Below are 25,109 nucleotides of genomic sequence, written 5' to 3' on the forward strand. Positions count from 1 at the left end.
CAGTTGTATAGCAACTTGAAATGCTCCCACAAATGGCACTACAACATGTAAAAAAATAATATAAGCTCTGGCGGACTTGGTTCTATAGTAGGTCTTAAAGGGTTAAATAAATATCGTCAAATAATCGAGATCTCAATTTCAGTGAAAATAATCGTGATTATCATTTTTGCCATAATCGAGCAGCCCTATATAGAAATGTCAAATTTCTACAAAGGAGTATCAGGGCCACTTTAAGAAGAGAATATTATTGATCATTTTGAGAATAAATTCAGTTTAGTTGTTAAAGTTGAGTTGTAAAGTTGTAATTCTATTTCAAGAAAAAATGCTATATTAAAAAAAGTCGAAATGCATAGATTATTGTTGTTGTTGTTGTTTCAAGCCAAACTGCCAGGGGCGCTATAGCCTCTACAAAATGCCTTATGTAGAGAGTTAGTGAAACAAATTGATCAGACGTCTTGTGATACAACATAAATATTCTTTATTGCACAAGGTGTAACCATTGATAGCCTTGCATCTGTCCACTGCCAGCCATTTCATTTTGGTCTGCTCTTTCAGGTTGTGTTTGTTCCCCATCTGACCAGGCGCAGCTTTTTAAACCATCTTTTCAACGTCCATATATTGATCACTACAATATGTTTGTGTGCTAAAAGAGAAATCATTTCCTTTCTTGTTACTAAAACTGGTTCTGAAGTAAGATTAACTCAGAGAATGTAACCGTGGCGGCTTATGTTGGAAGAACAGCTATAATCTCTACATTTTCTCTTTTTTCTCAATAGCATTTCAACTTTAATCTCAAAATGATCAATGACACTTCCCCGCTGTTTTTCTTTCCCTTTTTCTTTCTCCCTTTTCTTTTCCCCAGTGAAATCTGTTCCCGTGTTTAGCAAGTGAAAATAAAACAAAATAAACAATAAAAGCAAAGGTGAATCAAATAGACCATTACGGCAAGGCTGGGATGGTCCATTTGGTAAAGTAAATCCTTGGGCATCTTTCTTTGCCTTTAGACAATAATTCTGATGGCAAAAGAGCCAAACGGACAGGCGGCGAAAAAAAAGAAAAGGAAAAAAAAACATCAATGACAATGTTTTTGTTTTTTTTGTTCTTTTTAAAATTGTGACCCTAAAGCTGTCTGTATGTTCATCTATATACTTGCTACTTGGTTGGGACTCCTTTTCCACAAATGTCTACCTCAGTGTGGTGTGCCATTACCTTGTGGCACAGCTGAGATGTTACTAAAGGCCATGTTGCTTTGATAACGGCCTTTAGCTCTTCTTTATTTTGAAGTTGACATTTACTCATCTTCCTCTTGACAGTACTCCATAGAGGCCCTGTGGGGTTTAGGTCATGCAAGCTGGCTGACCAGTCAGGGTAACAACATGGTAGATATGGTAGAAGTTTTGGCACTGTGGGCAGGCACCAAGTCTTGCTGGAAAATGAAGTTGGCATTTCTATAAAGCTCAAATCATCACAGACTGTGGAATTTTGACACTGAATTTCAAACACCTTGGACTCTAAGATGAGAAAATAGACTGTTGCTCAGTGGTTCAAAGGCTTTTCAGATAAAAGTAAATTGTACCTCTTCAATCTTCACCCAGACTCCAGGACCTTGATTTAGAAACAAAATCTACAAAGATACTTGATATTAGGAATGCAACAGTGGTAGCTCCTTTCCTGAAGAAGCCCCTTTCTGTACGTGGTGGTTCATGATGCACTGACACCAGCCTCGGTCCACTACTTATGAAGCTTCCTAGTTTCTTGAATTGACTTTTCTTGACAACCCTGTCAAGACTGAAATCATCTCTGTTGCCTTTTGACCTTTTCCTAGCACACACTTCTCTTCCAGGCATGTTTCAATCAAAATGCTTTGATATAGCACTCTGCCAACAGTCAACTATAATGAGAAATAATTTGGAATTATTAGAATTAAAGAAAATAAGACCTGAAATGTAAATAGATAAGGTGACAAGTTCAGAGTGCATTTTTCTCACTTTCTAGCTTCCAGTCCCCATCTTTTCATGATTTAGAGCACAGCAGTGATATAAGCACAATCACCTTTTGTCCTCTGGCCCATTTCTCAAGGTCTTATTAACATTGCTTGGTTTTCAGATTTGGCTTTGATATATTGACAGGAAATTTTGCAGAACGTCAGTCACAGCAAAATGCTTTTGAGTTCATTTTCACATCAGGATTTTTTTTTTCTTCAATTTACAGGGGAAAGTGGTTCACAAGGGGCCGCTAGTGCCATTGAACAATGACAGTTTTATCCTGAAGATGGTCATCCAATAATCAACAACGAATCACTAAAGCACCTCACCTCACCTCTTTCTCCTGTCTCCTTTTAGGTGTTGCGTCCAGTGCTTCCTAACCCCAGATCCCCACCAGCCAACAAAAGGAGATCCCCAGTCTCTGCTGAGGTCAGAATGAGTATCCTGTTTAGTTATAGAGATTGCTGGAGTGTGTCTTGGAGGTCTGGTAGCTGTCAGAATGCTTTATGTCATTTAAGGGCTGTCCTAACGTAGCCTTCCGTGAATTGGGATGTCCCCAGACTTTTGTGTCTGCCTATTTTGTCATTGTTTAACAGCTTCTTTAAGCCTTTAAAAATCGAGCTTTGAATAACTGCTTGCTAGGGATTGGAAGTGAACCGGGTCTTGCAGAAAACCGGTTCTCAGTATTCCAATTCCTTGAAATTCTTGGTCAGTTAATGAGAACACAATGACAATCGATAAGTGAATCAATAAGGAATCGAATCGATCAGTGATATCTGTAATGGAATTGAAATTGCTAAACTTGTGTCAGTTCCAATCCTTAAAGCTTGCTATTGCTGTTTTCACAAATGGCTTAAAACATGTACAAATCAGCAGATGATAATAATAAGTATATTTTTTAGCTAAAGCCAAAATGCTTAAAAAAACCCCTCAAATTACACGGTTAATTGTTTAATTGTCTAAATGACAATATTCAGAAGCCTTAAAACCTAAAGCTGATTTTGTACAGAAAGTCTGGATTTTTGGCATCTTAAGCCATCCCCTCTGTTCAACGATGGCTGTTCACAGGGACTGCTTCTGGGACTTGCTCAGTTGTCTTCAGTCATAATATAAAATATTAAAGGAGCACAAGGAAGATGTCAGAAATTAACAGATACTTGTTTTTGTATAATTGTAGGTAGTAGCATTTAACACCTCAAATACAGGACATGTATTAAGTTGCAGAATTTATCAGTGCAGAATTGACATGATCTGTCGGCGTGTCTGTGGCTGAATGTTAACATGCTCATATTGGTGTTTTAACACAGTTTTGCTTCTCCTCAGCTTTCTTCAGCCAAGGCTCCAAAGTACACATATGCCAAACTGGACAGCTTGAAAGCTGGATCTGTTGTCAATGTGTATGGTGTAGTGGTGTTCTTCAAACAGCCTTTTAAGAGCCGTGGTACAGGTCAGTAAGGAACCCATATCAGAATTTAGTTGGACTTTTAACCAGAAGATAAGGTGGATAAAGCTGTGCTAGTTGCTACTTAAGTAGCTTCACTCAGCAGGCTATTTGTTTCCTTAGTAGCCTTCGTCAAAAAATGCATTCATCTTCTATCGATGTTTGTGGCAATGTCTGGCATTAAAAACAGAAGCTCTTCATCTCCCCGACCACGTGATCTGCAGCTCAGAAACAGGTTTGCTGTCCTGTATGAACTTATTCACTCTAACCTGTCTATGAAGCCCTCTGAGCATCCACTTTTGCGTCTCTCTCAAAGAATTATTTAAACATAAAAAGAACCCCCTCAGATCTTGAGCCCCTGGCATCCCATTGTAAACTTCAGGTAAAGAATTTTGGCGTCATGGTTTTTCTTTATTAATTCACCGTAACTTTAAGATGGATCAAACTATGTTAAACTCAACTTTCTGTAAGACTTTTAACTAAAGTTAAACCACTTTTATTGTATCAATTCATCTTCATTCATGCCTTTATTATATCCAAACTATACTTTTGCAGTCAGTTATAGACTAAATATAACACTGATGGAGGACATTTTTCTGCAAAATAATTATTTTTACTTTTGATACTATATGCAAAACTTTCAAATAATACAATTTTATGTGCACTAAAGTGTTTTCATAGTTCTTTATTACTCCCATTTCTAAAGAAAGTCTCTTATGTAGCATGTATAGAGGCTTGCTTCTTTACAGGTGAGTGAAATCAATACTCGTGGTTTGAGTATTGGCATGATTTATGAACACAAAGCACAAAGGAATTCACAAAAAGATTGAGTGAATAAATGAACCACACAAAATCAAATTAAGTTATTTTTTATTGCTATTCTTGGCAGTGATTATTCCCATGCTGACACTGTTGCAAGACAGCCAAGAGGCCATCGAATATAGTTAAAAATGACAATAAAGGTTTTCACGTGCAACAAAATTAACATAAAAATAAACATTTTATTTTTAACCAATTGGATGGAAAGCAGGGGCTGAAGCCTCCTCTCCAAAAGAGAGTTGGGGAATGGCTGCAATCACAGCATTGTAAGATGGTGAAAAATGTACCCTTAGACCCCCTCCTCGATTCAGAGATGGTCTTTCCCTTTACTTTACCCTCTGTGAATGGTACTCATGACCATTGATCAATGGTTGTTGATCAGTGATCATTAGAATTTGCGTATTAATGATCAGGGAACTGACCTCCCAGCCCATTGTTCATCAGTGGGCTGGTTTCAGTCATTGTTAAAATGTACTGTTTATAAGACTGGGGAAACCTGCAGTCAGCTGACACTGAAAAAGTCACTTGGATGAGTGACGAAACATTTCTCCTACTGAAAACACTACGTCCAGATGAACAGAATCAACCTTTTTGGGCTTCTGTTTAATAGTTTCCCTTCCTACTCCCAGTCATTCAGCCAGTCTGATTTCCCAGTTATTTGGGACAATCTGTTGGGGACAGTAGCTAAACTGTAGCTAAACTGCTTTCGCTTGCACCTACTACAGGTACCTGGCTAGCTACAGGATTTTCACAGGTGTCGAGCTGTTTCTTCAGTTCACTGAGCTTGGCCTCCAAAGCTAAAGCCAGGTTGCATTAGAAGTATCATTACCAAAAAATCCCAAGGAATAGCTTAACATTTGACACACTGAGGAGGAAGGTTCAGGAGGGACAGGTGAAGAAGACAAGTGTTGGTGCTTACTGTCCTAGTCTCTGAAACAGTTGAATTGTTTTTATGGTAGACTAGACACTTTTTTCTGATATCATAAAGTTCTCTTTTCACAGATTTCTGCTCTAGCCTGAAGATTACTGACCACTCTAATGAAAAGATTGGCTGCACCATCTTCTGTGAGAAACTGGAGGACCATCCCAAAATCTTTCGGAATGGAGACATTGTTCGCATGCACAGAGTTAAGGTGCAAGACTGCAGAGTGCATTTAGTGTGTTTAGTATCTATATTTTGCCCTACTGATTTGTAAATTTTCAGGTGAGAATTAAATATTGCAAAATCACCTCTATTAATAAATAGTAATATTAATGTATTGATGAATAATCTTTATTCATGTGAAATGTAATAAATAAGTCTACATCTGTCTACACAGGCTCAAGTTTTCAACAAGTCCATCACGCTGGTCAACACCTTTGGTTTTTCTGTGGTGACATTTGATGGGGTGAAAGGTGCACCGGTCGAACCACGGACATCCAGCCGTTCATTCCACTTTGACCCAGACGACCAGCGGACGGTGGAGGAGCTACGATCCTGGGCTGCCAGTCAGGCTCTCTTCGCCTCAGTTACCAGCACAGTCCCACTGTCTGCTGTTCAGCCCAAAGCTTACTTTGACCTGACCTGCCAGCTGCTGGCCAAGGCCCCTGTTGATACCACCTGCACCTTGTTGAGGGTAAGAAACCTGAAGAAAAGCACTTTTCAATGCCATGTGAATGTTTTTGAAAGAATTTGTTACCCTTTGTTTTCCACGTGAATTAACATCCGTAATCTTGTGGCTTCAACTAGGAAGAGATCTCATGTGTTTTGTTTTGCTACTGATGTGTTTTACTTTACACCTCAGGTTTGAGAACAGAAGCTACGCTGTAAGTGGTGACTGGTTTCCTGCCAGTGATGGGGGAGATAAATTTGAATAGGATTTGGCAGTAAACGCCAGGCTCTTGCCAGTCAGCTCTCACCCACTTCTAGAGTCTTTTGTTATGCAACAACACATACAATCAGGAAAATATGTTTTTCAAATTATAGCAGGCTATTTGATAAAGAAAAGAAAACCTCATCAAAAAGAAGATCAAAACTGTCAGTGGAATGTGGTGATTCACTCAGACACCAAAAGTGACAATTGGTGGAAGAATACTTGCATCCTTGTAGTCTTGGGATCATGTGTTGGTGCCACCTGACCAGAACCTTCAAATCCAGAACCTTAATGTTGTAAGAGGCCAGTGACAACTCACCATGCATAATCTTTCTCTGTTCCATTTAGTAATGCCTGTTTTCAAATAGCTGTTCAGGCTTTGTGATTCTTTCATGATTCTATTCCAATACAGCGTGATATTGCTTCTGCTTTTTAGGCACCATGTTTGTATTCAGGCATAGAGCTTTTTGAGACTGTACGGGCTGCAAAATGCTGCAAAATTAGAGTGACAGATGACTAGATGAGCATCACCTGCATGTTTCTGTGCTTTTATCAGGTCAAAAATGTGTGTCGTGCTCATTACCTATATCATGTTTTTTTATTTTCCCAGGTGTGGGATGGGACCAGGTGTCCTCACACTCTGCTGAAGGTAATTGTTGAGCCACATGTCACAGAGGGACAGTTGTCCTTCTCCAAGGAGAGGGAGAACCTCATTGCCGATGTCCTCGTCTATGACAACCATGTGGAAGTGGCTAGAAAACTGAAGGTCAGAGATTATAGATAATCTTAGAGCTAAATCTTGTGATTACCCTCAGAAATCACATTCATCTTCATCTTTACCTTTACTAATTTACTCTTTGCATATATGTTACGGAAGCCTGTGTGAATAAAAACAAACAAACATATTTTGCAAAGTACACTTGGGTACTGTTATAACTGCAGGTAGCTGATATTAAATATTTCATTGGCATTACGCTTTCTTTGGTGTCACACGAGGCAATCATTTGACTGCCCCATAAACAGCCCTTATTCTTCTCAAAGAAGCAATTAAAGTAATTGAAAGTAGAAAAAACTGAACGTGTAAATTTATACAATGAAGCCAGAAGGAGGAGCTGCTGAGAGAAACCAAGGGACACGGGTGGTATTAGATGTGTCAGAAGGCCACAATGGCTGCAGGACTACTTACTTCATACAAACTGGGACAGTAGCTTCTCAAAACAAAGCTGACAATGGTTGGTACATGTAATAATGTTAATAAAGACACAGTCTCAATTCATTTTTCCTAGGATAAGCCAGATAAGCGTAATATTTCCTCTGAATACAGGACAATTCCGTCTTTTTACGGGACGATTGGTAACTCTACTAACTAACCTTATGAATAAAATAAAATTCACTATCAGTAACATCAAAGCACCCACCCAGCAGTATATAAACTCTGTCATGCTAGCTAGTACGCAGTACGAGTTATTGTAACTGACTGTAAAAAGTCAGCACAACGAAAATAAACTTCACCTAAACTTGGTTTATATCTGACACAGACTGCAGGTTATAACTTCAGGTTATAACTTCAGGTTATAACTTCTTACCTGAAGTTCAGTTCACCTGATACTTGGACCGGCGGCTGCCTCGGGGCTCTCCTCCTCCTGCCTCCCCTTTCTCTCATCCACCTGCTGGCCTCCACCACTTGCTAATGTTACTGAATCTGTGGAAGCTGCCATAGCCACCACCAAACAACTGAGTTATTTTTACACCCCGGCCAGCATCTGGCCAATCCACCACCTTTCATTGTTTATACCGTTACAAAAAAAAAAAATCATCGGCCCACCGAGCAAATACCCGGTATGCTCGATGGCCAGTCCAGCTATGGTCGTGCCATCAGTTAAGACTTCGAGTGCCAACTGTAGCACGCGTGCCTAGGGTTGCCGACCCCTGCTCTATAGCAACCAGGCTCACACCTGCCTGCTTAATGAGCTCTGTCTGTCACTGCCAAGATTAATATTAAATCTTGGCAGAGTCTTCTGTTTCAACTGTTGCTGTGTCCACAGTGTTTGCTCTACAGCCATCATTTTACCCTCAAACGTAGCCACTGTTGTTCTCTTTCCAACAGTGTGTCTTTTAAAGTTCAGTGATATAAAATTTTTAAACTGTATTGCTCAAAGTACAGGGATAACCTTCTAACTGACCCATAGAAAAACATTGTATTTTTTTTTTAAAGTGAATGTGCTCTTTTCTTTTTTTTAATTATTCTTTTTTATATAAACCATCACATCTCTATATCTATACATACATATTTATATACCTAAATGAGTATATACAAAGGAGGGAAGAAAAAAAGAAAGAAAAAAAAAAAGGGGAAAGAGAGAAGAAAAAACAAACAAACAAACAACAAAACAAAACAAAACCCCCCCAAAAGAACAATACACCTGCCCAGACCAATATATATAAACTTGGAGCAGATATGGGAGGAGGCCTTCCCTCCCAGTTTACTTATTGAAGTAATCTATAAAAGGTTGCCAAATTAGGTAAAAGTGTTTAACATTATCTCTCAGTGAAAACTTAATTTTCTCCAGCTGTAAATGATACATTGTGTCTCTTAACAGAGACACAATGTATCATTTCAAGCAGAGTGAGTTAGGGGGGGGGTTATTTTTCCAATTTAGAAGTATAAGGCGTCTTGCAAGCAGTGCTATAAAACTCAAAACATGAATTTGTTTGTTATTTAAGTATTTAACTGTAGCTACACCAACAAGTGCCATTACTGGGTCTGGGAGGAGACATATATGACAATGAGGCAGAATTCTGGTCACATCGATCACATCTTGAGTTCACCCCTGGAAACATCCTTGAAACCTTCAGTTTAGACAAATGGAGCCTATGCAGGACCTTAAATTGTAGTAGTCCGTGCCTGCAGCAGACAGAAGTGGAGTGAACGAGTTCTTGTGCTTTAGTTCATTGATCTTCAGTGATGTTAGTATCCAGTTCCTCACTCCAAGCGTTTCTCAAGTGGTCCAATGTAGTTGTACTGTCTATTTACAAAAGTTGGTTGTAGATCCTGGAAATAGCTCCTTTCTTTAGCGGGTTCATCAGGAACAGATCATCTGAAACTAGTTTTTGTGGTTCATTCGGAAAGGATGGAAACGTTTCTTTAATAAAATGACGTATTTGTAAATACTTGAAAAAGTCTGTTTTCTATGGAAAATTTTTGCTGAAGTTGTTGAAACGAAGGAAAAAGATTATCAATAAACAGATCCTTGATTGTGTGTATCCCTTTGGAAGTCCATAGCTGGAATGTGGATCCTGAGAACAATATGTATGCTTGATTATGAGTTAATGGTGTAAAGATTGAACATTGACGCCAATGAAAATGCCTTCTAATCTGAGACCAAATTTTTAGTGAGTTGGACACTACCGAATTTTTACATTTATACTTACCCGGATCTGAATTTGAAAAAACCAAAGATTTAAGAGTATTAGGGAAAAAAGTCATACTTTCCATCCGTTCCCAATCAGGTCTATGTTCCCCACCCCAGAATGACATACAACGTATGTTACAGGCCCAATAATAGAGCTGAAAGCAAGGCAACCCCATTCCTCCTGTAATCTTGGGTCTTTGGTCTTTATTCTGGGTGTCTTTTTGTTCCAGATAAACTGAGAAATTAACTGGTCTATTTTCTTGAAAGAAGTTTTTGTGATCAATATTGGGATACATTGAAACAAAAATAAGAATTTGGGTAAAGTGCTCATCCTAATGATGTCCTAAGGACACCTGGATCGGCTGGAGGACTGTTTACTTAGCCTGATAGGCCGAAGGACACTGTCTCCGCTGAACTTTGGACACGCACACACACACACTTACACTGATAAGCACACACTCATCCCCCTCCCTTCCAAACGCCTTCGATGCTTGTTCCTGCGGGGGAAGACGGCAGGTCTGTGTGCCGCGCTGAAATGATAGCATGGTGCAGGACGACTGCTGTGTTCCTTCGGATTACCCCCCACCACCCCATCCATCCCCTGTGGCTTGTCATGTGCTCTGATGTTGTCATGTGGACATTAATGTGCTCTCTGTGCAGAGGAGTTTTTTTTGTTTCCTGTTCTCATGCTGTCCTCCCATAGGTTGCCCAGCGTGTGAAGAGGTCTCTTTTTTTCCTCTTGTACTCTTCCCATTGTTGTGTATTTTTTTTCAGTGTTGTTCTCCCAACGCTGCCGATCTCCGACTGTATTCCCATGTGATGTCTTTGTGGTTGTGTGTGTAAGTCGAGGGGGGTCCTATTCCTCTGTGGGGCAACCTGCATATGGCCAATAAAGCTTTCATTCATTCATTCATTCATTCATTTATTCGGCCAGCAAGCGAGATGGGCAGTTTAGACAGTCTTTCCAAGTTCTTTTCAGTTTGATGGTATAAATTAATAAAATTATGTTTGAAAAGGCCAGAGAATTCACGGGTTACATTTATTCCAAGGTATTTGAGATGGTAAAAGGAAACGAAGTCAATGTAGTGCTATCTAACTTTTCTAAAGAACTAATAGGAAACGATATGCTTTTTCTTAGGTTGATTTTGTATCCAGAAATTTTCCCAACTTCAGTTAAAACTCATAATTTTTGGCAATGGTTTAATAGGGTCAGTGATATATAGCAACAAATCATCTGCATAGAGAGACACCTTATGTTCTACACCAAATCTCCTTATTCCTTTATAATTCTTTGTAGAGCGTAATTGAATGGCGAGAGATTCTATGACAAGTGCAAATAGCAATGGAGTCAGAGGACACCCTTGTCTTGTAGAGCGGTGGAGGAGGAAAGGACTAGAAATTATCGTATTTGTGTTAACCGAGGCCTGAGGTTTTGTGTAAAGCAGCTTAACAAAGGAAATATGATTTGGGCCTATGCCAAACTTTGACAGGGTCGGGAAGAGGGAATCCCACTCGACCCTGTCAAAGGCCTTCTTCGCATCTAGTGAGAGTAGTATTTCAGATTGATCATAAATATTATGTGTATATATAACATTTAATAGCCTTCTAATATTAAAAAATAACTGTCTATTTTTTACAAATCCCGTTTGATCCTCCGACACAACTGTTGGGAGAACTATCTCTAATCGCATAGCCTGAATTTTTGCCAATATTTTATTATCTACGTTCAATAGACTTATTGGTCGGTACGAACCTGGCTCCAAAGGATCTTTACCAGGCTTGTGGATTAAAGTGATAGTGGTATCATACATGGTTGAGGGTAAGCATCCTGTAGATAAAGCTTCGTTATATACCTAAAAAAAACAACAACATTGTATTTTTAGTGAGAAGTTTATCTCAACATCAGGAATGACCCCACTTTTTAAATCGCTTCTGTGACCACATTTTTGACAGCAGGAACATAAAGAACACACTGTTGTGAAGAACAAGTCCTCGGGATCCTCGTGGTTTGAAACTGATTTTGACAGGAGTTAGAGTCTTGGATTAAGAAGCAGTTTTTCAACAGGTGCACCGAGGTAGATTTGACAGGGTTTTGCAACAGAATAATAGTATGTCAGTAGTTAGTGCAGGCCTACTGGATAGAGCATTTTGCTTGGCCTGCTAAATTCAAGCTTATTGTTCATTGGTGGATTTCTTTTCTGCACACAGGTGGTTCAGATCTGGGCAGTTGGAATCAGATGATGACTCTTGTGACTGGATGATTAAACTTACAGCATTTAGCTGTCTAGAGTGAATTCTCCCACATTTCAGTCATTCAGTGATTTAAAGAATATGAACTTTTAATATTCATTAAGATGTTTTTGATTCTAAATTTTCTTTTGTCATTACTCAGCTTTCTCAAATGTACATTTTAAACCTGTTCAGCTACTTTCCAACTTCTTCTGTGTAAATGTCAGCTTTCATCAGTTCTACACTTTTCTATTTAGGTGAAAAGCAATGTGAAAGCTATCAGCATTCACATTGCAGTTTCTTCCGAATATACATTTTCTAGTTAAACATATGTTTTCTCTACTGTTGGAAAATGAGATAAAGAAAATATATGTTAATGGTTTACGAAGTAAAATTTTATTTTAGACTAAAACACCAAACAATGCCCTGAGTCACTTCAACCCAAAGGATACCAGCATGTACTAAAAATGAAGACCATACAAGGGTTAAACAGACCGTCCAAGTCTGAAAACCCTCCAATGTGAATTAAAACAATCCTGATAAGAAGAGTGAGGCAATTAGGGTAATTAATTGATGAATTTACTCAGGTCATCTTTGTCTAATATTAAAATTAGTTTGATGATCTGAAACATATAAGTGCAACAACATTGCAAAAACTAAGAAATCAGGAAGGATGCAAATACTTTTTCATGGTAATGTATAAGTCTGTGAAAGACGGTGACAATAGTGGGCGAGCATATCCATCATTATTCAGAGCACCAAGATATAAATCATATTGTGTCAGTTAAGTATGGAACAAGACCACACAGTTTTGTAGTTGGAGGTTGTCAGGTACATCCTGCTTTTTACAGACTGGTTCATTATAAAACTCTGAATACATTGAATGAGTTTGCTGTTTATTCACTTCAAACTGACACCAGTTTATGAAGCATTTCTCATGCTTTCGATTCAAGTGTTGCATCAAACAGATGAACTTAATTAACAACCAAGCTTTTGAATACAAGTCAGCTTTCTTTTTTTGCTTGTTAACCTGAAAGACCTGACCAGATGATCAGATCTGCCATACCAATGAACTATACCTACATTTTTTAAATTAGGATATTTTAGGTTGTTGCAGATCATTCTCCAGGCATTCCTTTATTTCATTTTATTTTTTAAATTTTCCTTTCCTTTCCTGCAGCCACTAATTTCATTTACTGCTATAAAAATTAACTTGATAGTTCCTGCAGAGAGCATAATGGATGCGTAATCTGTTTTCTTGTTCATAGAGGTTTTGTTGTGTTGCATTACATAAGGGTCTTTGTGTTGTGAGTTGAGGAGTAGCAGATGGATGCCACTCATATTCATTAGGAGAAATGTAGCCTTTTGAGAAATATAGCACTTTGAGAGTCGTGAATTTTTACCAGCCAAATAACACTACAATTTGTATTTTACTTGCACTATGTATTGTTGGTTTAGTGCAGTGGTTCTCAAAGTGTGTGGCGTGCCCCACTGGTGGGGTGCAGAGTTCTGACAGGTGGGGCACAAGTTACCTGGCAAAAAAGTCATGCAGAACTAATGTTTAACATCAGAATCACTTTTACTGCCACAAAGACGTTTGTGGCAGTTACGTTAATATTATGCACATCCGCTGCAGTAATGCAGTAATGGATTTTAATTACTCCCAGGAGAAAGTAATTTGTTTTCCTACGGGTTACATTATTTTAACATTTCTCTGTAAAATGACGTGAAACGCGTCATCTCATAATTACCAATTTAATTAATTCAAACTTATAGGCTACAGTTTCACACACCAGCACAAACACTTATTCTAATGAGGACACACATGAACTTTCTCTTGGTTTTTAGTTGTGAACAAAAAGCTGACAACACAAAGCAAAGATATAACCAGTATAAAGAGATTTTAAAGAAACCGTCACAGTGATTCTACTTGAACATGAACAGGTAGAAATGGAGAAAGCCTGATTGCTTATCACTACTTCTGTTACTTGTTAAAGTTAATGGTCTGGCTGCTGGGCTGGCGTCAATATTCACTCAACTTTAACATCACTCTGGGTTCTTGGCTAGCTTGGCGTTAGCATGCTGTCTGTGCAGAGGCTTGCAATGAGCCGATGCGTTAGCAGCATAATGCAGTTTGCATTTCACCATTGTACTTTTGTCCTTTTATGCAGTAAAAATAAAAGTAATGTCCATATCCACTATGCAGACTGGGCCACTATTTTTCTGCTCCCGCACATGAAATGAAATCAGCTGATTCTAGCACAAGTGCAAGTGGAACCGATAAGCAGGATCAATAGGCAGGCAAACTAACAGTTCAGAGAAATTGAACTACAGGATGATGCTATTCCTATGGAGCATTAATGGCAAGCAACAAGAAACAGGGTTCGTTTTTTTTTTTTTTATCATTATTGCATATGGAACAGAAAAATCCTTTCTTTTTTATTTTTTTTCAAGGGAGTTGGTTTTGGGGTCTGCTTCAAATGGCAGTTCTCCTGGACTGCATTTTCCAGCCACATTGTTAGTGTTTTGGCCCATGTTATTTTTCTGACCCCCAAGGGACTGTACCTGGTTGAAGCTGAGTTGAGAAGTCATTAACCAAGTTTGGTAAAAATGGATAACAAAGACAAACATCAGCAACATGATGGGGAGATACACTTCAATTACTCCTATAACTGGAGGTGGGGCCTAGCAGACAACTACTAGCTACAGCTAACCAATGTTAGCACATGTCATAGAGACTGCACTGCTAACTGAAAGCTTTACCGAATGGATAAGTTATGAAAAAACACACTCATCCACCATACATCCATTAGGGGAAAATTAGGGAATAATATAGCTATATAGACGCTTCTTTCGTTGGCTGGTCCTTTTTAGAGGTACAAACTAGTATCTCGAACCAACAACCTTCTGACTAGGAAATGACCTGTTCCATCTCCTGAAAGCCACCCCGTGTTTTTATTTAGACATTTCATCTAGATCCTTCATGGTGGTTTCTTAATGAGGGCTGAAAGCCATGATTTGAGATCTCGATTTCTCCACGAGAAATACTTAATGAAACTGGGATTTGTGTTTTCTGTGTGTATCTGCATTCACCTTCTTGGAATCTGAGTATTTTTTTTTTATTTTTCATGCATGTTGTTTTGGAAGCAGGTTGCTCATATTCATTATGAGAAATATATTTCTATTTGAACAAAAGCTTACAGACATGCGTAATAATAGAATTTTAAATCTTCATTTCTTCATTAGTCCATCTAAAAGCAATACTGCAGTAATTTTCATTTTTTATTTTTTTTATATTTTGTAACTCAGTATAATGTTTATGAGCAGACAATGGGAGCTGTTTCTTTCTGTGGAGAACTCAGTGAATTGCCACTTTTAATGTGACTGGAAATGACTGAAATTGCTCTGATGTTCTTTAATATTTAATTTACGCAATTTACCAACGGTTTGCCCCAGTGAAGCCAATTTCCTTTCAGTAAATTTCTCTCTAAGAAATGATTGTCTGTCAGTTGTTATAATCAGTAAAATTTTAAGTCTGTCAGGCTGAGTTAATCAAGGCTATTCTACTATTACACATACCAGCGCATGTAAATGTTTTAAAACACCTAATCAAAGCAGTTAAAGAAATATTGAAATTATGTTGAATGAGATCATCTCCACACCAGTCTTGTTGATTGCAATATCCATTGCTTGTTATAAATGTTATGGAGTGGAACAATTACCGTATTTCCCGGACTACAAAGCGCACCTGAATATTAGCCGCACAAGCTAAAATCAGGGGAAAATCCTGTTTTGTACATACATTAGCCGCACCTGACCAAAAGCCGCAGGTGTTTCAATGTTGACTTATCATATGTAAGAGAATATGCACAAAGGGAATTGTCAGGAAAGAGATGGCTGTTTGGAGACATCACTTTTATTAATATTTTGAAAAACAAGTTATGGGTACATATTTGCATAACTTTTTAGGTATATGTACAAGTAGCGGTAATTACAAGTACGAAACATGTACTGTGCTTCATAAATGAGTAACAAATGTAGTACATAACAATAACCTACAGCACACCAGAAAAATAGATTCGGACTACCTTTTAGGCTCAGGTGCAGTGACACGGCTTTAACAAGAAGAAAAGTCAGTCATTCACCACCATCTTCCTGCGCACTAAAACCACCAAAGTCCTCTTCTCCAGTGTCGGATACAAACAGGCTCAGGATGGCTTCGTCATCCACTCTTCTTCTCTCCTTCGTTGTCACTTTCAAAACCAAAGAAATCCTCGTTGTCAGTGTCAGAGTCGAACACCCTCAGAAGGGCCGTGGCGGTGTCCTCCTCTCCATCATGCAGCAGTCCAGCCCTTCGAAATCCGTTGGTGATCGTGGATGTTTTCACACTTTTCCACGCTGTCAGAATCCACCGGTGGAGTTGAGCATAACTTGCTTTTCGCAAGTTTATCGCCGCTCGTCATCCACGACTCCCGCTGAACGCGTAGCGCTACTTTGAAGTTTGTTTTTCGCGCTACTTGTACGGCACTATGTTGCCTGGCGGATGGACATGTGACCAACATACCACTCTTGAACCCCTTGTGTGTCTGATCACATGCCCTTCCGCCAGGCAACGTAGTGCCGTACAACAGCGGAACAAACAAAACAAATTGTCTTATGATATCACAAAAATCATGGACAATCCATAGAAAAGCCGCAGGGTTCAAAGCTCGTGCAAAAAGTAGCGGCTTATAGCCCGACAATTAAGGTAATTTAAAATTAATAGTATGCATTTATTTATTTATTTGTTTGTTTGTTTTTATGATGTGATAACTGTGGAAACACAAACACTGCAAAATCCTTTCACTGACGGCATTAACATTTGGTAATCAAAGAGTGAAAAGCTTTTTTTTTTCCTTTTAGGTCATTAAAATGAAGAAAAAGATACCCATTTCAATACGAATTTAGCAGAAAATAAATTTTTACTGAAATATTTATCCCTACATCTTTGTTTCTGTGAATCAGTGTTGTTTACTGCTGTAACACTAAGCTGGTCAAAAATGTGGGAGGTCATAAGCTCATTTAGCATATTACATTTAATTATGTCAATTTCCTGTATCTGTCATAGATCAAAACATTACCCAGAATTCAAATGTCGAACGTCATATTTACATGCAAGTTGGGTCATGGTCTAAATTGTGGACCTAGTTTGGACATCGTATCGATGTCCAGAATTGGTTATGGATTGCTTGATTGATTATTTGATATGGCGATTCTAATTAGTGCAAATGTAGGTTATTCAAGGACAAATATAAATTATTGGAAATCCACATTCCTAAACCCCTCACTAAGAACATACATTAACTAAAAAAAACTTAAGCTGATTCCTATGTTATGCAATAAGTGAGCCCACGCTTGATCCAGGACTTGAGTTTTGTCTGCTTTCTTCATTTCATTGAATTAAAGCCAAACTTCAGAATAGTGTGCATCCAACTGTGTTTACTTTTGAAACCCAGAGTCTATCAAAGACTTGATGTGTCCGTAAAATTTCATTTGTTTTTAAACATGTTTAAACCCTCAAAAAGGTTCATTTGACAAAGTAATGATAAATAGAGCAGATAAAATAAAATGAACTGTTTCTTTACTCTGTGGTTTTATATCATTGCCAGCTTGATATAATGATTGAACTCATAGTAGCTTAAACTATGTAGAAATGGAGGGAAACTGGGATGCAGCCATTTGATTTCTTTAATGGTCAATTCTTGAAACGCTGTGAGGGGAAAAAAACTTTGCTTGCTTGAAGAAATAACTATGACAATGTGAACAAAACAATCAGTGTGTGCTCAACTCCTGCAGCTTCAACTCATTATATAATTTTTAGCGCTCATGCTTGACGAACTAAACATTTCCATGTCATTGAATCTTTTTGGGAATTGCGAGGTAGGGGGAGGGGTGTGTGTACTGATGCAGACACCCTTCACTCCACTTCAATGTTTCCTGTTTAGAGATGACACCATTGCGAAAATTATGCATTTATGTCGGCTTGGGGAGCGATTAGTTCTTTTCAGCACTGTAGCTAGGCCAACAAAGAGTCCGAGCTCACTTGAGCCAAGCGTTGCTTTAACTTTAATCAGTAATGACTTCATGAATTTCTTCACAAATAAAATTTTAACCATTAGAGAAAAAGTGACTCATAACCCTTTTCTAGACATGTCATACAGCTGCTTTCAGTACTATTGAAACTAGCTAATTACTATTATTTTCACCCTTTAATCTAAGATTTTTCTAAGGTATAACAATAATCTTAAGGGGATTTCACAAATCAATAGGTGATATGGAGCCTGTTTCATCTTGTAAATTTAATATGGGTAAGATTGGCATTTTAAAGAAGCCAGATGCATTAAAGACAATTAAATAATAATAGGATTTATAGGATTTATTTTTCCACCGTGGTAGTTTACTGGACAAGTGACAACATAACTTACTACTATATAAACTAGCTGATTTTGAAGGAGCTCTTTGAATTTAAAAAAAATAATCACTAGATGATTCAGAAACAAAAAAAAATGCTTCTATTTCTTGTGGTCTTGTTTTAACTTAGGTCTCAGAGTACATTTGATGTATTTGAATTGTGGTGTACTTCCTTTGGTCACAGCCCCCGTCTCCCATTGAGTTGACGTTCCAGCACAAAGAGCTCCACTGTCGAGTCATGCTGTATCTCTCTGGCTTTTAAAATCCATTTCCTGCAGCTCCATAAATAAGCCATTTTAAAATGAACAGTTTCTTCTTCTCAGTGAAGGCAAAAGTTGCTTTTTTTGGCTGCTTTCACAGGCTTCTGATGCTCAATAAAGCCCAAAGCAATCTTTTGAACTTTACATAGTCTTTTATGGAGCGACCAAGCAGCATTAATACCATAAGACGGCAGCAGTGGCATCTTGGCTGTCGGGTGGTGAGCAGACAGTGGAGTGTTTAGTTTTTGTACAGACTCAAAGAGGATGCCAGAGGCTTCTCCACTCTGTTTCTTTGGCCTCTTTTAAAGGAAAATGATTTGTTTGCAGGGGAAGCAGCAGGGTACTATTTTTCTGTCAGAGGCCGATCGCTCTCTGAGGTCTGGACCAGTGCATTGAGTTCTATATCCCATGAAAGCCCCATTTGGCCCCACATACATAAATGTTACCCCTTCTTTGCTGAATTGTTTTAATTCAATCACATTGGAGATGTTTTGAGTATGAATGGCTTGTTTAAGGTCAGGCCAAAGCATCTTAATCAGATTTAAGTCTTGATTTTAACTAGGCCACTCCAGAACCTTAATTTTCTTTAGCTTCTTTTTTTTTTTTAAATTTCAGTTTGCTGTCTTTCTGAATATCCCAAGTGCATTTTAGATTTGATGCACAAACAATGGCTGGAGGTTTTGTTTTTTGCAGCATTTTGTATGGTAAAAAGCAGAAGTTATGTTTCCATCAATTACAGCAAGTCATCCAGGTCTTGAATCAGCAAAGCAGCCACAGACTATCACACTACAACCACCATCATGTTTTACTTTTTGCATGAATTTCTTTTTATGAAATTCTGTGTTAGTTTTATGCCTTGCTAAAAGTTTGTCTCATCAGTCAACACAGTATTTTTTTCAAGTCTTGAGGATGATCAAGTTATTTTTTTGGTAAGTGTGAAATGGGTCTTTGTGTTCTGTTTAGTCAGCAATGCTTTTTTGCCTTGAAACTCACCAAAAGTATGGGAAATCTTTTACAGACAGATACATTATTTCTCAGTTTTTTTTCTTTAGATGTGACATTATTTACTACTTTTTGAAGGGTTTTTTTTTTTTAACACACTTCAGTTCATCAGTTTCTATACTGGAATATCATTAAAGTGGTGGTAAAAACCAACATGATCTTACACTTTTGTCTTCAGCACAATGCACCAGGTTACAAAATTGGGAGGTGCGCAATCAGCCAAAGCCACATGATTTGACGTAAAACTCAGGACGTTCAGTGACCACAAAGGACTAGGCTACAACAAAAACAATAAGGATGAAGGGAAAAGGTAATGGTCTGGTCAGATGGCAGATCAAAGGTTCAATCGTATGAAACAAAGGCAAATGCTCACATCCAGGAGGTGAGGAGCTTCCTTTCCCGTCCAGTGACCCCTTGTGTATAAAGGAATAGCTAAAAAAAGCTTTTCTTATATCATGTCTACATGCCAAATTATCCTTCTGAGATTAGTTATTCTCCAAAGAATGCAAAAAATGGTTTACTGAAAAATGATAAATGTAAATGAAAGCATGCATTTGTTGACGTGAGAGAATAGCTTCAGCACCTTTTGTACGCACTGTGACCTTAGTCTTCTGACCAGATGAGTTAGGTTCTTGTCTAAACATAGTGCTGTTTTTCTCAGCTGCTCATTATAATCATACCTGGGGTCTCTGGGCTGCTGCACAGGATTTAATGTGTGCATACAAACAACAAGCTCGAGTGGGCCACATCTGAGTCGACACTGCATGACACTGCCGTTATTTGTCCTTCCTTCTGTCCTCTGGTGATTTCCCTCACTCTTCCAGCTTTAGTCACCCTCTTGTTTCTCGCTACACCTTTTTCCAAACACTAACTGTGGTAAATTCTTTTAAACTGTCATGTAGCAATAAGAAAACACTGCCATCTTCAGAGTACTTAGAGTTGTTTCTTCTATCTCACGCTGCTAAATATTCAGGTCTTTGGAGACCAAACAAAACTGAGACTCTGCAATCAAAAATACTCTGTATGTGGTCTCACTGGCTGCCTTCTCCCCCAGTGGCAGTTATATGATCTTAATAGTAGTTTTTATTTAAACATAGTGTTTTTCTATGCTCTTAGGAAGTGCTCCTGACCTTGTAGAGTGGTTGAAGTAAATTTAGGTAATAATGGTTACTGCAAAGGTTAAGATATATTTTTTGACATCTTTTAATTAGTAGGTGAAATTAAAATGGCACGTAAGCATTGTACGTGGTCATGTGATAAAAGGAGATTGATATATGGTAAAGGGAGAGTTATCGAAAAAAGGTTTATTTACATCTATCTGACTTCTTTGCTAAAGGCTGCTGGCACATGGTGTGCTGTGGTATCATTTTTGTTTGTTGTGCATGAATGCAGGAGCTTAGAGATTCCCACATGACACAGAGGAAGACAGCAGTGACAGTTGGTAAAGACATCTATTGGTTAAATAAGCTAACTGCACTTGATGAATGCCTGGCAGCACATATGAACCAGCTAATGGATGAGATGCAACTGGAATGACTAACTGAAAGCCAGACAGTTATGATCCCCAGAAGAAACCATCCCATCCAGCCAGTCCTGGCGTCATAGTGGCTGAAATGAACAGGCACATGATTCATTACATGAGGGGCCCAGAAAGGAATTGTTAGACACACCAGATACTGGTAGACAGAGCAGTCAATCGAGACTGTAAGACCATACTGACCAATCTGTGCACTGCCTGGATTGATTGCAAAAAGGCTTATGACTCAATGCCTCACATGTGGATCCTGGAATGCATAGGGCTATACAAGAAATTAATTGGGGATGTGAAGAACAACACTAGAGGCCAACTTCAAGGTAACTGCACAAGTCACCATCAAGTGCAGGATTTATCAAGGAGCCTGATGCTCACTTTGTTCTGCATATCCCTGAATTGCTCATTAACAAATATTAGGAAATATTAGCCATGCAGCACTCCAGCCAGGAGTGATCACTAGGAGCAGGGGTCGGCAACCCTAGGGTTAACTGTTGGCACGACCATAGCTGGACTGGCCATTTGCTCGGAGGGCCGATGATTTTTTTTTTCTTTGTAACGGTATAAGCAATGAAAGGTGGTTGATTAGCCAGATGCTGGCCGGTGTGTAAAAATAACTCAGTTGTTTGGTGGTGGCTATGGCGGCGCATTTTGATCTGGGACGTAATCTGCATGAAAACAAGCGCTCACTCTTCCTGCTTAACAAATGACAAGGGCGGAGCCTTATACCACGTGATACAGAAGCTGTGCCTTGTGATGCTAAAATTAGCAGGGAAAAAACAACGGAGAGCACGTCAGGGATGACGAGAAAGTGACAGGAGAAAATCCGTCCCGGTCAACCACCCAAACATCAATAACGGGAACCTTATACAGCGCTTCCCTATACCCGTCGAACTCCTGCAGGCACAAAGAAATTACGGAGGCTTTCACTTATCACCTGACCAAAGATATGGCTCCCATCAACACTGTGCAAAACGAGGGATTTAGGAAAATGATCAACACCCTAGACAAACGCTACACAGTGCCGTCCCGCAACTATTTTTCTATTGTTGCACTACCTGCTCTATACACGCAGTGTCGAGCAACGGTGGAGACGGAATTTCAAGCAGTACAACATTTTGCGGCAACAACAAAACGTGAGACATTTGTTGTTTTTATGTTTATTTATTGTTTTTATGTTCAGTCTCAACTGTTACGAAGTTGATGTGCAGTTAATAAGTGCAATAAATATTTATACTGGAAAAGAAATCGTGAGAGAATCGTGATCTCAATTCTAAGCCAAAAAAATCGTGATTCTCATTTTATGCAAAATCGTGCAGCCCTAGCTGCAGCATCTTCATATACCAGTTTCGGTGAGTTTATTTTGATAGTCTAGTTTTTACGGAGCGTTTGCAATCTCTAGACTGGGGTACTAGCTGAGCATGAGCTGCGAGTTCATAAGGCTGTGGGCTATGATGTTACTGATAGTGAACTTATTTTATTCATAAGGTTAGTTAGTAGAGTTGCCATACCGTCCGTAAAAAACGGAATCGTCGATCAGAGTAATATTACCAGTTTGTATTGAGCTGAAAATAAACAGCGTTTGTCCCATACTTCAGCTACAATGAAAAGACACAAAAGCTGGAGTTATTCTGTCGTTACTGCTGCACAGCTGCCTCTTCTTCTCTCATTTCTCCCCTCCCTCTCCTGTTCTCTACTTCAATCATGAAACTGATCAATGATCAGCTGATCGGCTTTCTCTCTTGTATTATAGCAAAGTTTTGCCAGGGGGCAGGTAGGGCATTAACAGGGAAAGGGGGGCACAAAGAAATACTTTTTTTCTTATTCTCATTTAAAATGTCTGGCTTTTATTAAATAATTATCTGAATCTTACAACCAAAGTTTTTATCTGATGTAAAATGTATAGAAATCATACATATACCAACAAGACTGTACATCACTGTCACAACAGCGTTTGTTTTCATTCAAAGGCTTTATGGCTTTTCCTATAATACCTGGTGGGCCGGTCTCTAGTCAAAATGCCTGGCCGATTTTTTGTCCCAGTCCAGCCCTGGGCACGACACGCAGTGAATTAATCTGAGAAGGTGCATTAAAAAATAATTGGCCGCGCCAGCAGCGCACATCGCAAATTATTTCGCATAGACACATTAGTTATGCCTCTTCTTAATGACGGTATCTTAACTAACAACCCCAAGTACCAGATTCAACTTGTAATTGGCTAAAAATAACTTAGCCTACTGGTGAGAGGGATGTTGTTAGCTTTCCACATTTCGACACTTCAAATGCTTCAGGAGCTTTCCGCTCAGCACAGCATCAGCACCACGGAAATACAGAGATACATCCGAGACAGAATTCACAAGATGTTTTTGGGACTTTCAGGTGTATGGACCAATGTTTTATTTTCTGATCAAACCAGAAATCTTTAATGAGCAGTTAGATTTGTCTCGCATTAACTGGCTGAGTTAATGCCAGTTAATGCCAGTTAATGCAACATCGACAGAAAAAGTGTGGACTTTATACCAGTTTTTGAATTGTGTTGATAGGCCACGTAAAACCAGAGTTATGATAAAAAGTATTGCAATGTTTGTTTTTTTCTGAATACTATTATTGTTTATATTTACTGCAGAAAGAAACGTTTAAAACGGCATTTTATAAGGAAACTGCTCGAAAGCACTCTCGACCTGTGAGCAAAAACAAAACCAAAAAAAACCCCACCTTTTCCTATTGGTGGAAATATTTACCATGTCGACCAATCAAAAAGTGATATGGCAACATGGCATTTAGTTGTTTAGGAAGTTTTAGGAGTGTTTTGAGATGTGAGAGATTTACGACGTTTAACGTGTTTGGAGCATAAAGTTAGTGTGTTGTCTTGTGTACACTTGAAAAAAAGGGATTGGCCAGCTCTTGGATTTACGCAAGCATCTTGTGTGTATTTAACACAATTGCCTCATGCTTTAAAGTTAAGTTTAACTATATAGTGTAGAAACTACATGATATGCAAAGAGGCTAGATTAAATTGTTCATATCATGTTCAAGTGAAGTAAGTCAATAATGTATCAATGTTAAATCCTGCGACACTGCACGGGTTTCAGACTCGCGCTCTTTGGATCGGGGTTTCAGGAAGGCATCCATCTCAGTGAAGTCAAGCAGCCACCTCTACTTTTTTTGGTATACCGAAAAAGTAAATTGGGTGGTTGTTACATTGAAAAAGTCTAATTTGTAATTTGAACACAATAATTTCATGTTTCTATGAACGTAATTAAGTCATGAAGGATCTGTACGAAATTCAACAACTTAATTTGTTCTTGTTGAGATGACATGATACAATCTAGTAAGAGTGGTTAGTTGCTGAACTCATGAAAGATCGCACAAGATTTCAAACTGCAGGAAAATCACTGGAGTTATAAGAGGCAGACAACTACACACACACACACACACACACTACGTGCATGCTATTGCTTTTTGTTGTGGATTATAATAATAATGGATTGGATTTATATAGCCCTTTTCAAGGCACCCAAAGCGCTTTACAATACCACTATTCATTCACTCTCACATTCATACACTGGTGGAGGCAAGCTACACTTGTAGCCACAGCTGCCCTGGGGCAGACTGACAGAAGCGAGGCTGCCATATCGCGCCATCGGCCCCTCTGGCCAACACCAGTAGGCGGTAGGGTAAAGTGTCTTGCCCAAGGACACAACGACTAGGACAGAGAGCCCAGGGATCGACCCCCTGAGCCACGGTCGCCCTTAACCTGTCAAGGACAAAAACAAAAAAATTCTGCATCAAATACAGGAAATCATAGCTTTCCTGTGTTTCCTAGATTGTTGGCATGGTGGTTAGTGCTGTTGCTTCACAGTAAGAAGGTCCTGGGTTCAAATCCACATTCTGGCTAGTTTGCAGTGGTTTCTCTCTGGGTATTCTGGTTTCCTCCCACAGTTAAAAGTCATGCAGTTAACTGGTGATTCTAAATGACCCGTGAATGTAAGTGTAAATGGTTGTTTGTTTCTATGTGATAGACTGGTGAGCTGTCCAGGGTGTACCCTGCCTGGTAACCTATCACTTCAGGGTTATTTCCCAGCCCCCCTGCAACCAGGATAAAGATAGGAGGATGGTAGTTGTT

General features: G+C 38.9%; 1 protein-coding gene across 1 annotated transcript in view; it reads left to right on the forward strand.

The window, feature by feature from the left end:
* The first annotated feature begins 3,039 nt into the window (after positions 1-3,039).
* pot1 (protection of telomeres 1 homolog) overlaps positions 3,040-25,109 on the forward strand; it is a 32,333-nt gene continuing 10,263 nt past the window's right edge. The window contains exons 1-5 of the mRNA XM_042225356.1: positions 3,040-3,045; positions 3,309-3,432; positions 5,248-5,378; positions 5,565-5,861; positions 6,709-6,864. Coding sequence (XP_042081290.1) covers positions 3,040-3,045; positions 3,309-3,432; positions 5,248-5,378; positions 5,565-5,861; positions 6,709-6,864 — 714 coding nt within the window. The remainder of the gene's footprint in view (positions 3,046-3,308; positions 3,433-5,247; positions 5,379-5,564; positions 5,862-6,708; positions 6,865-25,109) is intronic.

This window comes from Haplochromis burtoni, unplaced genomic scaffold (assembly GCF_018398535.1).
Source record: "Haplochromis burtoni strain Fernald_Lab_line unplaced genomic scaffold, NCSU_Asbu1 Contig_169, whole genome shotgun sequence".
NCBI classification, from domain to species: Eukaryota; Metazoa; Chordata; class Actinopteri; order Cichliformes; family Cichlidae; genus Haplochromis; species Haplochromis burtoni.